Source organism: Hemicordylus capensis, chromosome 2, assembly GCF_027244095.1.
Source record: "Hemicordylus capensis ecotype Gifberg chromosome 2, rHemCap1.1.pri, whole genome shotgun sequence".
Taxonomy (NCBI): domain Eukaryota; kingdom Metazoa; phylum Chordata; class Lepidosauria; order Squamata; family Cordylidae; genus Hemicordylus; species Hemicordylus capensis.
The window spans coordinates 399,385,636-399,402,343 of record NC_069658.1 but is presented as its reverse complement, the minus strand read 5'-3'; the positions used below and the strand labels follow the sequence as shown (position 1 = coordinate 399,402,343).

The following is a 16,708-nucleotide window of genomic DNA, read 5'->3' as shown; positions in this document are numbered from 1 at the left end:
TGGAGCTAGCAATGAGAATAAGGCTTGTTCACTCTAGCCACAAACTGGCAGAGTTCTTTGATAGGGTAACCATGTATGATCTGGAAATGCAAGCAGGAAGGAAGACATACACACTTATAAAGTTTCAATGGGCTTTATTAAGGCAATGGTGCTAATCAGGTAAGTTAAACAGGCCAATAAGATCACTCAGGTTTCTCAGTAGTGCAGTCAATTCAATCAGTGATGTTTCCCAGTGTAGTGCAGTTTAGTATTTCTAACTCATGAATGTGTTGGTTGCATGTGGTTTCAGTGTTTAAGCGGACTAACAAATCCTAACAAAGGATAGAGAGAATGGAAAGGAGGAGAAGGGAGGGGGGTTGCTTTAAGAGTTAGAGTTAGTTTGGAAAGAGGTGGAGCGGAAAAGGCTGATTTGTCTTCCAGGGAGGCATATTACCGGCTCCAGTCGTGGCACATGGAAGTGAGCGTTGCTTGGGTCTGAGGCTAGAGTGCAAAGCAGACAGGCTTCAAAAAAGCATACTGGTTTGCAGTTAGAAATAGTCCCAGCTTACTCGCCCCACGACAGAATCCGCGAACAGTCTCCTGTCTATCAGAGGGAGGGGTTCTTGCCTTCTGCTGTGCAGCTAGACAGCAAGCTCTCAGGATGAGCAAAGGTTTGCCTTTTTGCATGAAGGAATGTCCAGAAAGCCAAATTCTTATAGGCTCTTGCTCTTTGGATCTGGACATAAAGTTCTTTCAAAAGAAGCAATATCTGTCATGCAACTAAAAAGTGTTCATTAACTTGTGTCAGAAAAACTGCTCACTCATGACAATTGTTTATCATAGCTGGGTTGTGCTGCAGTCTGTTATCAGGAATGAATTGTTCTTCTTGTGTTCTCAAGACAATTGAGAACACAATTGTATTCCTAAACTCTGCAGATTTGCCTCTGTTGTGTGAGCAAACTTGAGCTTGAACTCTCTGCCCCAAAGAGGTGTTAGGAAGAAAAGATGTTGAGGAAACCACTAATCCTGTATATGAGAAATATTAATCTGAATAACGTGTGTGTGTGTGTGTGTGTGTGTGTGTGTGTAAATATACTTAGTGTTCATTTCTAAAATCATTCCAAAGTGATTGCATGTAAATATATGTGAAACAAGAACTCAGTAGTGACAATTGTAGCAAAGCAAGTTGCATGAAAAGTAGGATTACTCCTACTTTCCCCAAGGCAATTCACAGTTGTAATACAGGACAGGCAATCTGGCCTGTTTCCCAGGAATTAACCAGTTTACTCACAAGTTCACTGCTGCCTGGCATTAGGGAATCTTTCACTGAAATGATGATTTCAGACACAGGCCTGAGCCTGAGCTTTTGGGCCCTCCACTCCTGTCCAATTGGGCTGACATGGGTCATAACAGTGCATTCACAGTTGGGGTTTAATTTTTGTTTTCTACATTGGATCCCCTCTCTCCCTCATACATGGATGGATGGAGTGGAGCCTCAGTGTCCAGCACAGCTCCTTATCATTGACAGTTGCAGTCTGTCTATTTCCACCTCCAAACTATGTGTGCATTCCTTTCTTTGAGCCCTTCCCAAAGGGCGCCAGATTCATTGGAAAGATGGAGCTGACATCATTGTATAAAATAAGCAGTAGCAGCCTAAGAAGTCGGTACGTCTGAGGCTGGGGTGCCAAGTACCTCTCTCCTGTCCCCTGGTGCTGTGTGTATGTGTGTTTCTTTGCAATAGTTGCAAGAGCCACCACTTCTCTAAGTGCACACGGGAATATGAACACCCACACTCTTCTCTACAACAGCCATGATGCTTACCACTGCCAGGGGCACTTCGTCCTCTGCTGGTGGGGGGGGGGCTCCAAATGTCCCCCTGGGGTCCTACGTGTCTAAACATCCCACCTTGGTGGCGGCATTTGCTGTGCTGCCACAGCCAGGCAGTCTTGTGCGCAGCAAGACCCATGGCAGGGCCCCTGCCAGCCAGCCCTGATCTCTCTTCTGATTGGGGAGCACCCCTTGGGGGGGCTCAAATTCCCCTGCCGCACTTCCGCCAGCCCATGCTGCATAGCCCGGGTAGCCAAGGTGAGTGCGCAACTATGCTGAGGGTGCTTGTGGCCCACCTGATCTCCTCTTGCGCCACGCAGTCAGGCCCTGAAGGCTGAGAGGGCCGACTTGCGGCCAGCGCACAGCAGCTGTCTGCCAGAGCCCTGGTAGTTCTCTCTCCCCGTGCTGATCTGGCTCAATTTTTTTTAATCCAGCCGTGGCCTGCAAGGAGCACTCTGCAGGGCTCATGGAGAGAGAAGAAAGCGGGGCTCCTTAGCACCACAAGTGAGCAAGCGGGCAGGAGGCTGGGGCTGAGCCATCCGTTATACATGAGCCCAAATACCTAGTTAAATATTTGAAGGGAGTTTAGAAAAATATTGGCAATCTGCAGCCCCATTCAAATTATAACTACCGCTATGTGGGGCCCATGAGACCACAAAGGAGGTGACAGAGCATCGCAAGCAAACAGACGGTAATTGGAGAGGGCCAGCATTTTCCTCTGCCCAACGGGTGGGGACGAAGAGGTTTCTTTGACAAGGGAGGACTGGTTGCCAGGCAAGCAGCGAAGGCAGGAATGAGATGGACAGAGAGCTGGATTGTCATCCCCACCCCTCACCCCCACATACACAGTTGCTTTTGCTGGGGCTAGTTCTCACTCCTGGGCTCCAAAGAGAAGGGAGAGTGGCTGGACTGTCTATACACAGTTTGTATCTTCAGGTCAGTGAGTGTCTGATTTAGAACTTCTTCTAAAAAAAATACCCCTCCCTTTTCAACTTTCCCCTGAACATATTCTGGTGTGAAAAGTAATCAAACCATCAGTTTTGATTATGCTCAACCATGGGCCATTGCATATAAACAAAATACAGTAATATCAAATAAAAACAGCTAACACAAGTGCCTTGAAAAAGGTAAAATCCATAAAATCAACATTCCTGGTAGCTTAAAATAAAAGAGGCTCATAACGTCCTAGCTGCCACAGCAAAGAAGGCAACAGAACATGTTACATGTGGATAATCATCATGCAATAATTCCTCAATTGCCTCGTAAGATGGTATATCAGGGAATTGTTGAAGGATAGGTACCAGAAATTTCTTCTGTGGTCCTGTATACAGAGGACAGAACAAAAAAAATAATGGACAATATCTTTGATCTGGTCACAACCATAAATAAATGTCCATTCTACCAGTGAAATACCCATATATCTCCCTTCCAATCTGGCAGAAAGCATCACCTGAAATCGAAGTTTTCCCTCAGAGGAGGGTTGTATCCGCAAAGGATGCTGGGTTGTCTTGACCTCCTGCTCCTAGACAGGGCCAGTCAAAGCTTCGGCTCACAGCAAGAGGGAGGGGCAACCCCCTCAGACTCCAGTTCTTCGCCCTGTCTGCTCCGAGCAGGTGTCCTTTTCTCTGTGCTCTTCAGTTTTGCTGTTTCTCCATACTATCTGGTCCTATCTCCTTGCACTTTGCCCTCCTAGCCTTCAACTTTGAATTATTTCAGTACCCAGCATTAGTACAGGGGGTAGCAGGGAGGCATTAGGACCCATCGTTCCTCTGCCGCCGCCTCCTTTGGCCTTTTTTGAATGGCGCTGGAGATGCAGTGCGGCGAGAGAGAGGCTTCTCTCTCGGAGGACTCCATGGTGCATGCTGTGTGCCAAGCTGAGTGGGCAGCGGCTTCTTCTCCCGTGCCCAAACCTTGGCCCCACAAGACTCAGAAGGCCCACAAGGCCTCCAAAGGCAAGAGGCGGGACAAAGACGGGCCGCAAGAGAAGCGGTCGGCCGCCTGCCTTTCTTCGGGCGGCAGGGCCATTTTGGAGTGTCAGGCAGCTCCAGCTACAGAAACCACCGCTCCGGTTCTGCAGCAGGAGCCAGGGAGCCCGAGAGCTTCAATTCCTCAGGGTTACACCCCTGCTGTTGGCCAAGAAATCATCCATCCTCATATTGTATTTTCTTAGCAGAGCCTCACAATGCTGTGCCCAACCTCCTTCCTTTTAATTGTTCAAGCCAATACATCCTTGCGCAGCTTGTATCTCCCATTTCATTTAATCTACACCAAAAGTGAAGGAAAGATAAATTAATTCTAGCAGTGATGGAGGGTAGCCCTGTCTCTGCCCTAAGATGGGCTGCTGGAGTACCAGGAGGGGAGTCCTAGTATTTTTCTCAAATTTAATTTGAGTAATCTCTAACTCTTCCTTTACTTTTGCTCCACAGATTTCTGTTCCATATAACATCATTTGAGAGATGGCTTTAGAAACATAGCTCTTCAGAATGGGATTCACCAATTGTCCCCCTCTAGAATAAAAGTGTTGCAGCTATGCATTAGTTTTAGCACCTGGTAGCAAAGTGGCCTCTTTGTGATGTTTCCAATTAATATTAACAACAAAATTTATCCCCAAATAGTTAAATGATTGCACTTGCTCCAGAATGTGCCCATTTGAAGTGTTGTAGGCTTTTTCCAAAGACCATTAGCATTCAGCTAATTTCAGTTGCAGGATTGTCCATGCAAAATGTGGTATCTGCAGATCCGTGGGAAGTATCTTTCTCAGAATTTATTCTGAAAATACAACAAAAAGAAAAGTTCTTACCTTTCCCTAAGCATATTGTGGTGTGAGCTAATTTAAGTGGCAGAATTTATCTGTGTTTGTCACTATTTCCTGCCTGCAACCTTGGAGAAGCCGCTGCCAGTCTGTGAAGACAATACTGACCTAGATAGACCAATGGAGCAGTAGGATTCTGGTTGCACCAAGTGGAGTTGGTGTGTGAGAGTACCTCCCAAGCTGACAAAGAACCACTCTAGTTCTAACCATCTCTCCTGCCTCTACTTTTTCCCCAGGCTAGGAGTCATCTTTGCACCACTCCTCCCAGTTGTCCAAATCCTCAAGTTACTACTGCTGTTCTATATTAAAAAGGTAATTAGCTGCCCATCTTCTATCAGCTCGAATGCGTTCCATTGCACTAGCTACTGCAATTTCCATCACATTGAAGCTGTGTTGGCATGTACAAGTTGAGGAGAGGGTTACAGAAATGGTCGCAGTGTTTGTGAGAAAGAGAAGCAAAGGTGGAGGAAACCAGCAAGCAATACATTAACGGGAGGAGAACATCTTCTGATCTGCAGCTCTTTCTTTCGGGGAGACTGTTTAAAGCAAGGGAAAGTCTGTCAAGGCCCCTGGCTTGCAGGAAGAAGCCGAGCTTGCACTTCTAATTCACAAAAAGCTTAGGAGAAAATCCACGATACATACGAAATGCATATAACATCCATGGCTATATATGAAAAGCAGCCTTGAGAAGCTCTAGTTTTAAGCAGAGAGGCAGTACAAGAGAAGGGATGCATATCTTTCCCCCTATTGGCTCTTATCACCACCCCAGCTATCCACCCCCAGCAAAATTACAAGTGTGTGTTTGCCCATTAAATGGTGGAAGTCAAGTAAGTTGCTGCTTCTGTCTTCCTCCGAGTATATATATTGTCTGGTCAGACGCTATGGCTGTTAGAAAGAAGTGAGCCAGTTTAAACCCACTGTATTCCCCCACCCCAGACCAGCTTGATGAGAAATTGCCAGTCTCCCAGTAAACCCTGGCGTGCATCTCACATGAGTACCATCTTCATCACCTTGCTGTGCTTCCCTTCATTCCTGGGTGCCTCCATATTTCTCTCCTACACCATCTGGTCGTGAGTAGATCTTTATGTGCAAATATCTGTACTTACATTCCAGGTGTATATATGTAACCGATCTGTCATCAATAGCATCTCAGTGTTGCAAAACCAGCCTGTCTGTTTTGTCTTCATTTGGCTTCTTAGTCTCATTGTGTGAGCTGCTAGAAGGATCTTGTGGAATAAATTGTGCAACTGTGAACAGACACTTCAATCTGTAGGGCCTGTACTATGAAGTCCTTCTCCTAAGACCATTTACTAGGTGCAGGGCCTTCTCTGTGGTGGTCCTGAGCACGTGAAATGCTTTCCCTGAGAGGTGCACTTGGCCCTATTGTTGGCTGCTTTCCAACAAAAACTTATCCATTCCATCTAGCTCTTGAGACGGCTGTTTGATAGGTGCTGCTGACTGATTCTGATGTTAATAGGTCTATTCTGTTTTTGTTTTGTTTTTAAGTGCTGTATTCTGTGAATGCTTTTTAAACACTATACAGTGCAAATTGCTTTTGTACATTAATTTGGAAAAGCAGTATTGCACATAAATAGTATAACATAATGAGGTATGTGTTGTCTTTGTATGCCAAATAGAGTAACCTTCTCTTTGAAATAGTTCTTGATGCACAGCTGCTCTTTGTCAATCCAGAGTGAAACCATCAAAGATATGTGGGCCCTTCCAAACTCTTGATACTATCTATGATTCTGGGAAGATGTGGGTTCTGCAGCTGGAGCAATCCAACCCAAACCTCACCTGGTTTACCTGGATCCACCAACACCTGATCCAAAACACCTTCTTCCTGTTTTTCATCTCTGGAATTTTGCTGTGAGTAGGAAGGATTCCATTATTTATCTAAATCTGGAAAGCCATAGCCACTTCCTTCCCCCCAACATGCACATACACAGGCTGGGTCAATGCAGGTAATGAAATGCACCTGAACTTGTCATAGTTATGATGAGTATTTGCCCTGTTCCCAGTCCAGCTCCATTCACACCAGGTAATGCTCAGAGCTGTTGTGTTCTGTAAAAGTAGCTGATTATGTGTGCTGTTGGGCATCACCTTAATCTAGCTGAGGTCACTAATGAGCCACCACTAATGGAACTTGCTAAAGCAAATTCTTAATTATTGATAGAGGCACTATGACCTGTAGATAGGTTAGCTTGAATATTTTAAGCTTTTCTTCTACATTATTGATGCAATATGCTGTTCCAAAAAGACAGATTAGCTGATATACAATGTAATTGCTAATTACAGACACACACATTTGTGGATGTTCCATGCCCTCCCTCCCAGGTAAGCACACTTAATCAAATATGCTTGCTTTGGCTGAGGCTCCAACATACTCATTGAAAGGCGTTTTTAAGTATATCAACATCAAGAATTTATTTTCTTTCTTTCAAAACAATAATATAAAATGCAGATGAACATTTTTGATTGCAATTTAACTCAACACTATTTCACAAAATGCTTTAAGCTAGTTAGTAAACAAAATTCTGATCATTACCAGACATATTTATTTATTATTCATTCTGTAATAGATGTTATAGTGGAATGTACTAACAATCAACATTGATTGTCAGTAAATAATTTTTGAGTTGTCTCCAACATCTGGGATTTCTGATGACCCAACAAATTCTCGTGCTCCATGCCCTCAATTATCAACTTGGCCATACACTAAGAACTTATTTGGAGGATCTCCTGGTGCCACCATCTGAGGTGAGTTTGGTGGCAACCAGAAAAAGGGACTCTTGGGTTGTGGCACCCCGTTTGTGGAGCTCCCTCTTCAGAGAGCCTTGATTGGCGCTTGCATGGTTATATTTTTGCTGCCAGGCAATGACCATTTTATTCTCCCAGGCTTTTAAATGTTTTAATAGTGCTGCTCTGACACAGTGAGGAAAATCACCCAAAAGAGACCCAAACTGAAATCAAAAGGACAAGTTAGGCATTGTCTGGTTTGTCCTTTTGATCTCAATGGGGTTACTTTGAGTAATTTTCCTCAGTAGGCTACTGTTTTTAGCTGTTGCTTTAACATTGTTGTGATATGTTCATACCTTAACTGCCCTCAGTTACTTGTTGGAAGGTAATATGTGTTGAGGGGTGTGAGGAGAAACTTGATTGGTCCTCACACAGCAGAGTATGTTCTGGTGGTAAAAAAGTTCAGCCCAAGAGATTATCTGGAAACATCAGGTTAAAATGCTTCAAAAAATACAGATTTATTTTTTTAAAAACCCAAAAACCCTCAGCATAACACACTAAGCGAAGGTCACTGAACAACATACTCAGACAGGTACTAGCCTTCAATAACTGAATCTAACTGAGCAAGACAGAGCTCTTAACATCTCATCATGCCTCTAGTGGCCAGAAGGAGTTACTGCGATTCTAAAAGCGATGCTTTAGAATTCTTACTTCTAATATTATGGTATATAAATATGCATATAAGAGGATGACCCATCACTGCTGCTGGCATCTACTCAGCAACGCTAATGTGTGTGTTATTCTTCTGAGTTCTTGTTACTTTTAGCTCCTTGCTTCAGCATGATCTTTTCATTCCACCCACTCTGTATTACAGAGCTGTGATCTACCTCAACATCCAGGTGGTGAAGGGTCAGCGGAGAATCATTTCCCTACTGAAGGAGCAGATTGTCAATGTGAGTGCTTATGGGAGTTCTGCTTTCCTTCTGTGGGTTTCTGAGACCTTCTGCATGGTTGAAGAGGAACCCTGCTTTTCATGGGCCTGTAACAGAAATGCACGGGCATATCCTAGTACTGGGAACAAAAGGCCCAACACATTCCTGCCCCTAACATGCTCCTTAGCTCGATGCAAACTAGGCCAATGTACTGTAGTAGATAGTACACTAGATTTGGTTTGGGGAGCTCTGGTCTCAAATCTCCTCAGCCATCACACTAAGTGATGTTGGGCAAGTCATATTGGCCCAATATAACAACAAACTATGGTGTGTGTTTACAAGCATGGGCTCATGTACTCCTCCCTTCCCGCCTCCTTCATGTGCAAGGGAAGATTAGAGGCTTCTGCTTCTTGTTTGCTACATATCACAGTTTGTTGTTTCATCTGAGTATGTCAACTGTAGTTATAGTAAACCATAGCTAAGATATTCAGAACAAGTGACTATGGTTCCAGGCTTATTTCAAAGTGCTGGTTATGACCTTTAAAAGCCCTCAAGTGCTTAGGTCCAAGGTACCTGCTCTCATACAATCCTGCCTGCCTATTAAGATCTACAGAGTAGATTTGAATTGATTTGTACCTCCTGATTTAATATTTTATTTTGATTCATATTTTATTATATGATTCATTTTATTGAATAATTGCCATATGTGGTAAATATGCATTTGAGAAAGATCTGCTTCTCTTTTTTGAATTATTAATCTTATTGAGTTAAAAATCTGTTCAGAACAATAAGTTAAAATATGACCATTCTATTTAGAATTTCTTCTTTAAAATCCCCCCCCTTCCAATATATATATTTTTTTACCCTTTTCTCCAGCATACTCTGGTGTAAAAACAGTTCATTCTGCTAATTTCAGTGGCAGGATCATGTGTGCAAAATTTAGTATCTGTAGTTAATAGGCAAGCATGACTTTCTGTGCACAAACATACATACCTACAAACTCATATATCTACCGGTATATCTATAGAGATATATTTGCTAAGTTGTTGTGAGCTTTTGAGGGTTAATGCCAAATAGTGGCATCCTCAAACCAGGATATGAACTGGGCTTTTCTCTCAGCCACATCTATGTCACAATGTGGCTGTGAGGATAAAATGGAATATCCTCCCAGTTCCTGAGTTCTATCCCACTTGAGCATGATCAAGAAAAGAAATCCTGAGTGGAGCTGTGCAGATAGTAGGAGCCACTGAGAACCAATTTATCCCTAAGCTTTATGCAACAAAGTAAACGGTTTGGTTTTCCCTAAGTGTACCATTGTACTTTCTCCCTCATACATGAATGGCAGTCTTGTTCTTGGGAGTAGCTAATTTGTAGTTGCCTTTGATCTGCTGTTCTAGTGAATTTCTGAATTTATATGCAATTGTATTAATTATAAGCCACTTTGAGATGACTTCAGTCAAGAAAGGCAGGGTACAAATCTGTGGTCGGAGTATGCACTTGAGCCTATGCAAGCAGACCAGCTTCCACTGATGGGTACTCCATGGAAGGTGTGCATGCACATGTCTGTGCACAGAGTTCACAGACACAGCACACCTTCCACACTGGGTTCCGCCCACTAGTACCCCAGGCCCTTTCTGAACATGAATCGTGCCACTTATGACAGGTGCTTCGTTAGTAATACATTAGATAACACAAACTTTACTGTACAGGAACAGGAAAAACGCTGAGTGATTGCAGCTCACGTTATTTTCAGTGCTCCGTTCTCTGCTTTAAATTTCTTTGCTATTTCAGGAAGGAGAAGACAAGACGTTTCTCATCCAGAAGCTTCATGTTATATATGGGAAATGAGGATGCAGCCTTTGAAGGGTGAAGTGAGGTAAGGCTTTGGAGCTGGGCAGGAAGATCCTGGGAAATGATAGGAGCTGCTGCTCAGCAGATAGGATGCCGGAGTGCCTGGCTGTGTAATCCATCTATAGTTGGATGGACTAAATTTTTAATTAAGGCTAGTACACACTTTGCACTGAGCCCACACAGCCCAAGGATTCATGCCTGTGCAAATAGTCCTGGGAGCCAGACTGCTTGCAAGGCAGAGAGATGCTTTTGAATGACACCATTTATCTCTGGCACCATTTATTTCTGATTTACTCCCCCTTTCAAGTGAACAAAGTACCATTATACAACTATGGGTGTTACAAGGCAGTTCAGTGAACAGGAAATCTACCTCTCTGTAACGTGATAATTCTGAGGTCAGAGGTGAATAGATTTCCATATTGCTTTCATAGTGAGGCAAGCTGATGCTGGCCATACTGCAACCCTCCTGTTTTGCCCAGTGCAAACACATGCACGCGCGCGCACACACACACACACACACACACACACACGCACGCAATACTTTCCCACATGTGCTGCAAAAAGTCTCTTAATAGAACATCATCTTGATGGAAACAGGGTGGATGGTGGTGTGAGAAACTGGGCATGACAGCTGCATATCTGTGTATAAGAATCAGGATGCCACTGAATTTATATGAAGCAGAGGAGGAAGTTGTTTAAAGCACAGTGTGAGCAAGTGGGAGGGGATGCTGATCTCTTCTTTTGTCTGCCCCCCCCCCCGCTTTAAGGCTCTGGGAATGGAAGTAGCCCCTGCCTAGAAGAAAAGCACTGCAGGAAGGTGGTTTGGGAGGTAGAGCCCCAGGGAGTTCAGCACCCTTCCCACCCATTCTTTAAATCACTCCCATCCCCCTAAAAAAGAATTTGTCATGACTTGCATCCTAACCAGAATTGGACGGCCGTTAACTAGATGTTCAATGAACTAGATGTTAACATCTGACTTACTGAAATCGCCACCTTCTGTTCTCCAAATGGAACTCTAGAGGACACAAGACACTAAGCCTTTCTAGCACACTCCTGAGGCAAGAACTTAAAAGCAAGAATAGCGGGTAGAGGGCATTTCACTAAGAGACATTCTGGGAAGTAAGGAATACAGACAGAACAATAAAAGAGAACACTGCAAAAATTAGGTGCTGGCTGTAAGCAGTACATTAGGACCATTATTGTGGCTGTAAAGAAATTACTAATTCACTAATGGTTATTGTTACTGAAATTTCCCTTTCAGCCTGGCAGTTTAATGTGCAAGGTGAACCTTGTTCTCTGCTTGAAGTGCTTCTTGGAAGATGGAGAACAAATGTTGGGCCCTCTAGGACTGCCCTGTGGAACAGCCCCCTGCTGCTGAAAGTGGCAGCTTCCTGCTGTCTGCCTTCAAGCTGCTCCCTGTTTTGAAGTTTCACAGGAATTTCATCCATGTTTGGTCCAAGAATGTATTTTCTTACCATTTGTTGGCAATTGCTGCTTCCAGAGACAAGCAAATGGAAATTGTCTGTGAGCTGGATCGTAGGATTCCTAAACTACTTGAATGATACCGAAGCTGATGATTTGTGAGAGACAAATCAAACTGTATGAACATATAAGAGCTGAAATGGCTCTTGCCACTGGGCTTTCCCCAGTATACATGCAGGATTATGGAAGCTCAGTGTGAAAATCATAAGAGGTGTGTACACACAGGGCATACAAGCGATGAATAATGAGAAATCAACAGGATGGTTTTCTCAGAAAGGACAACATAGTTTGATGCTACTGAAAGCAATCTCTTCTGGAAAACTCTCCACCAGGAGTGGCCCATTTTGGGTGCCTGAGGTGAGGCCATCTTGCCTCCCACCATGCTCAGCCTCACTCCCCTGCAAAGTTTTAAGGAGGGGCAGATGGAGAAGAGGAGACTGCTTGTTGGCAGTCTCTTCTTGCCATCCCACACTCCTCTTTCAAAGTCTGAAAGGGTTGGATTGGGAGCTCCCAGTCTGCCTCTTGCAAGCTTTGAATGCAGCCATGGGGTGAGGAGGGGACATCGCTAGCAGTCTCCTATCTTTGCCCCACATTAGGGATGTGCACAGAACCAGTTCGGCATTCCTTTTCTGGAGTGCTGGACTGGTTCGAAATTCCGGCATTCAAGCAACATAGTTGCACCTTAACACTAAGCAACATACACCATTCCAGATAGTCCTTAGTTGCTACCTTCATGTTTTCTTGTGTGTAGAATATAATCGGAGCAAGCTACTCTTCCCTGTGGGACTAAGTGCTACATTGTGGAAACCCTAATCCTTGCATCACCTCTCGTCATCCGTCTCAGTAGTTGCATTCCTCATTTTCCTTATGGGCCCTATTTTCAGCCATGCAATCCAGTACTATTTTTATAATGGAAACCATAGGATTTAAGCCTGTTTGGAAGCTGCATCCTCTGCCTTTCTTAATGCAGATTTTGGTCCCAGTCATTGGCCTTACCTGAGATGATGACTCTGACATTTTCTTTGTCTTAAACACAACTGTTTTATTAACAACTCAGCTAAATAATGTGTATCTTTTTGTTGCATTTACTGAGCTTGGACAGATGGTCTCAAAAAGCTGCTTGTTTCTATTCCACTTTCCTATGTGTCATAGTAAAAAAAATACTCACACAGTCACACTATAACTGTTAACTCATTGCTATCCTTTTTATTCTTGGTGCAATTACCTAATGATTTCCCTTACTACATAAAATAACTCACTCTCTAATGTTTCAACAGCACTGCTTTATAATCCCAGATTTGTGTGGGCTGGTGGTTGTAACTCAGTAGTAAGAAAAATGTGCATGCTTAGAGGTATTCCCCCTTGTTTCTTTTTGACTAGTCCAGACTTGTAGGGACAATGTCAGGAGAGCTACAGCTCAGAATGAGTGGAGGCTGGTGAGAGATGCTAAGAGCAACAAAACATTTCCAGCTATGTTCAGCAGAAGAGGAAGAAAACTGTAGGCCCACTGCTCAGTAAGGATGGTGAAATGTTAAAGGGCGACAGAGAGAAGATGAAACTGTTCAATTCCAGAAGGGAAGTGTGCAACCTTGTGAAAATAGCATGGATAGTAAGGGGTTAGGATTGATCAGTTAGGAAATGTTTATTTACCTTAAAATGAGTTCAAGTCCTCATCCTGGGGAACTAAAGAAATTTGCTGATGTACTTTCAGAATTGGTGTATCATCTTGGAGAAATCCTTCAGATGTTGTCCCAATCTGCAGAAAGGAGGCTCTAAGAAACTATAAACTGGTCAGTCTGACTTTGATAACAGGGAAGATACTAGAACAGATTATAAAGCAGTCAGTGAGGCTCTACAAACAAACGATCAAGTTGCTCGTTGCTGGGCAGCTGGATCGGCCGCCCAGATGAGTGGCTGCTTCGGTCGGGCACTCACTCCCGCGCCTGGCCGTGGCTCCCTCGGGCCCTGGGAAGCATTGCGGCTCCCCAATGCACAGCTCCCCGGTGCACGGTGTCTTCCTGGGCTCCCCGCCTCTCTCCCCCCACCCCTGAGTGTGTCAGCCACAGCTGCAAGCGAATGATCAATCATACAAGGTTGACAGAGTGCTCGCTCCGTTAATCTCATTTAAGGGGAGGGTTTTTTAGGCAGGCTAGCTGCTGTGGAACCACTGGGCTCGCCTGGTAGTTCTCACAAGCGGGGGGTGGGGACCGGGCTGGGCTGCTTTAGCCCGTTTTCCTCCCATTGTGAGAATAACCACTCGATATAAGCATCTCTTGATGATGATGCAATAACTAGTATAAGCTAGATTTGGATTGTCAAGATCGTCTTTTTTTCTAAATCGGGTTACTAGCTTAGTAGACTGTGGGAATGTTGTGGATGTCATTTATCATGATTTCAGCAAAATTCCCCATGATCGTTTAGTTAGCAAACTGGTCAAATGTGAACTAGATAATACCATCACATCGGGTGGTGTAGCGGATTAAAGCCTTTGTCTCAGAGCAAGCTCACATGAGGGAAAGAAATGCTGAATCATCCCTGCTGAGCTGCCTGGCTAGGCATCTCCTAAAACTATTCTGTATTATTTGTAGGTTCAAAATGCTGGAAAACCATATTCAAAAGTTTGCTTATCCATGGCTTTTCATCCAACTAGAGGAAGGCTTTGAGTGTGGTGTTTCAGGGTTTTGTCCTGGGCTGGTACTCTAACATTTTTATCAATGACACTAGGTGAACAAGTGAAGGGAATTCTCATTGTGTGTTGAGCAGACAAAGATGGGAGAGATAACGAAGACCCCAGAAGACAGGAATAACATTCAGAGAAATGTTGGCAGAATGGGAAACTGGACTGAAGCTAGCAAAATGCATTTAACAGAAGCACAAGCAAGGTTCCTCACCTAGACAAGAAAAATCAAATGCATAGGTATAGGATTTGACAGTAGTATATGTGAAAACACTCTTCCGAATTGCAGTTGCCCACAAGCTGAACATGAGTCAATAGTATGATACAGCTGCAAAAAAGGCTAATGCAATTTAAGGTTATACTGTATTAATAGAACAATAGTTTCCAAGGCATGAGAATGATAGTACTTTATTCTGTGCTAGTCAGACTATCTGGAGTAGTGTCCAGTTCTGGGCACTGTGCTTTAGGGAGGATTTAGACAAATTAGAACAGATTCAGAGGAGAGCAGCTAGTATGATCAAGGATTTGGAAAACAAGCTCTGTGAGGAAAGGTTAAAGAAACTGTTGGGTGATATGATAGCATTCTTCAAATATCTGAAGGGTTGTCACATAGAAGAGAACAAAGATTTGTCCTTTGCTACACTAGAGGGCATATAATGGGTCTAACAAGGGTAGATTTTGGCTTAAAAGTAAGAGTGATTGTAAGAGCAATGAAATTATCTAGGGAGGGGATTTTCAGGCAAAGACTGGATAGCCATCTGTTGATGCTTTTGCTAGATTTCTTGTATCAAACATAGGGATTAAACTAGATAGCTTACAATGTTCTCTCCAGTGGTATGATACTATGAAATTTTTTAATTTTGATAGATTGGTCAGATTACTGCAGGCCAAAGAGAGAGGAGGTCTCCCTTATTACCCTTCAAAAAGTAAATGTGGATCTCCACAAAAGATTTGTGTGCTAAAGCCCTGGAATGAGTGGAGAATGTTGACATTTGTCATGTCAACATGTTTTTGTGCAGTATATCTTTAAGCTACGATAATAAACAGACTCAGTTCCACTTTCTGGCTGAAGGCTTTCTTCAAGTGCTGTGAATATTTTTGTCCCAGCTTACGAGTATTACTTGCTCTGCCAGAGCTAGAAGCCAGCTCTGTCACTATGTCCACCAGAAGAAAGGCTGCCTGGCTTGCTATAGCAGCAGCAGTAACCATTTGCCCAACATGGAAGTAAGCAGTTCCAGCAGTCTGAGATTCAGAAAGTTGCCTTTCCCTTTTAAGCATGCTTAACCACTCAAACCTTGCCAATAACACTATTGTCCAAAAAACAAACAAACATTTTGAGCTTTGTTACCCACTGAAATTTAACTTTTAACCACTGATTTTGGACTGATTTGTATTCATGCATAACACGTTAATCACATGTAATGAGAGCCAGCTTAGAGATAAAATTCAAACTGGCCCATTATTTCTTTAAACCCTTTTTAAAATTGTGCACACAAAATAGAAATGTGTTTAATTTTTTGAAAAGGGGAGTTTAAAAATCTCTCTTGTCCTCACAATAGCCCTATGAAGTTAAGTTGAGAAAGTGAGAAGATTGTCTTACAGTGGCATATGACTCAGTGGAACCTGTTTTAGATTTTACAATTATGATCAGCCTTACTCTGTTTCTTCCTTCCCGTGCTGTCCTTTCTGAAGTGTTGGTGATAGTTCACAACAGCAGAAATAGTGTTTTGAGAACTGGATTATCTCCATAATTACTGCTGGGAATGGTAATGTCATAATCTCCAGCATTTCACAGATGAAATAGAAACAAGCTTGTCATGCTTTTCTTCCTCCTAAACAAAGGTTTAGTGCCAGATTTCCCCTCCTGGATCCATACACATTGCTGAAGGCTGATATGTATCATCCTCCCACAGAGAAGGAATGGCGGCTTTGTTCTTTGCTGTTCTTGAGGGCAGGACTTCAACCAAGGTGTTGAAATGTAATACCTGTGGAACAGTCTGTCTTGTGCCATGGAGGGCTCTCCTTCACTAGGGGCTGGACAGCCATCTGCTAGGGATGCTATAGCATTATGCAGGGTGTTGGAAAAAACTCAAAGATTATATGGTCCCATAAACATGTGACAGGGCCGCCTCACTAGTGGCACCTCCACCCCACAGAAACTCCCCACAATTCAAAATGCCTAGGGGGTCATTAAGGTCTTAGTTCAGAATAAATCCCTGGTGAAATAATAGTTTTAGTTTGTGTGTATATCTGTTTCTATGATTTTATTACTGGATGCGGTTGTTGTATTGTTTTGATGTTTAAGTGTTGACTGCTTTGATAGTCCAAAATGGGATGAAAAGTGGTCTATAAATGCCAAAAATAAATACATAAAGATGGATAACCAGATGCATTTTGCCTCCCCTCCCA

The 16,708-nt window shown here is 43.3% G+C and overlaps 1 protein-coding gene across 8 annotated transcripts in view; it reads left to right on the top strand.

Annotated features, from left to right (window-relative positions):
• Window positions 1-16,682, top strand: part of TMC6 (transmembrane channel like 6) — a 55,447-nt gene extending 38,765 nt beyond the window's left edge. For 6 of the 8 annotated variants that reach the window (XM_053301255.1, XM_053301251.1, XM_053301252.1 and 3 more), the window contains 6 exons: window positions 4,855-4,930; window positions 5,555-5,688; window positions 6,311-6,487; window positions 8,232-8,310; window positions 10,081-10,165; window positions 11,402-16,682. In XM_053301255.1, the coding sequence (XP_053157230.1) occupies window positions 4,855-4,930; window positions 5,555-5,688; window positions 6,311-6,487; window positions 8,232-8,310; window positions 10,081-10,137 (523 nt within the window). In that variant the 3' untranslated portion in view covers window positions 10,138-10,165; window positions 11,402-16,682. Of the gene's footprint in view, window positions 1-4,854; window positions 4,931-5,554; window positions 5,689-6,310; window positions 6,488-8,231; window positions 8,311-10,080; window positions 10,166-11,401 lie in introns of those variants that run through there. The other 2 variants (XM_053301258.1, XM_053301259.1) reach the window with 2 other exon arrangements.
• Window positions 16,683-16,708: the final 26 nt, after the last annotated feature.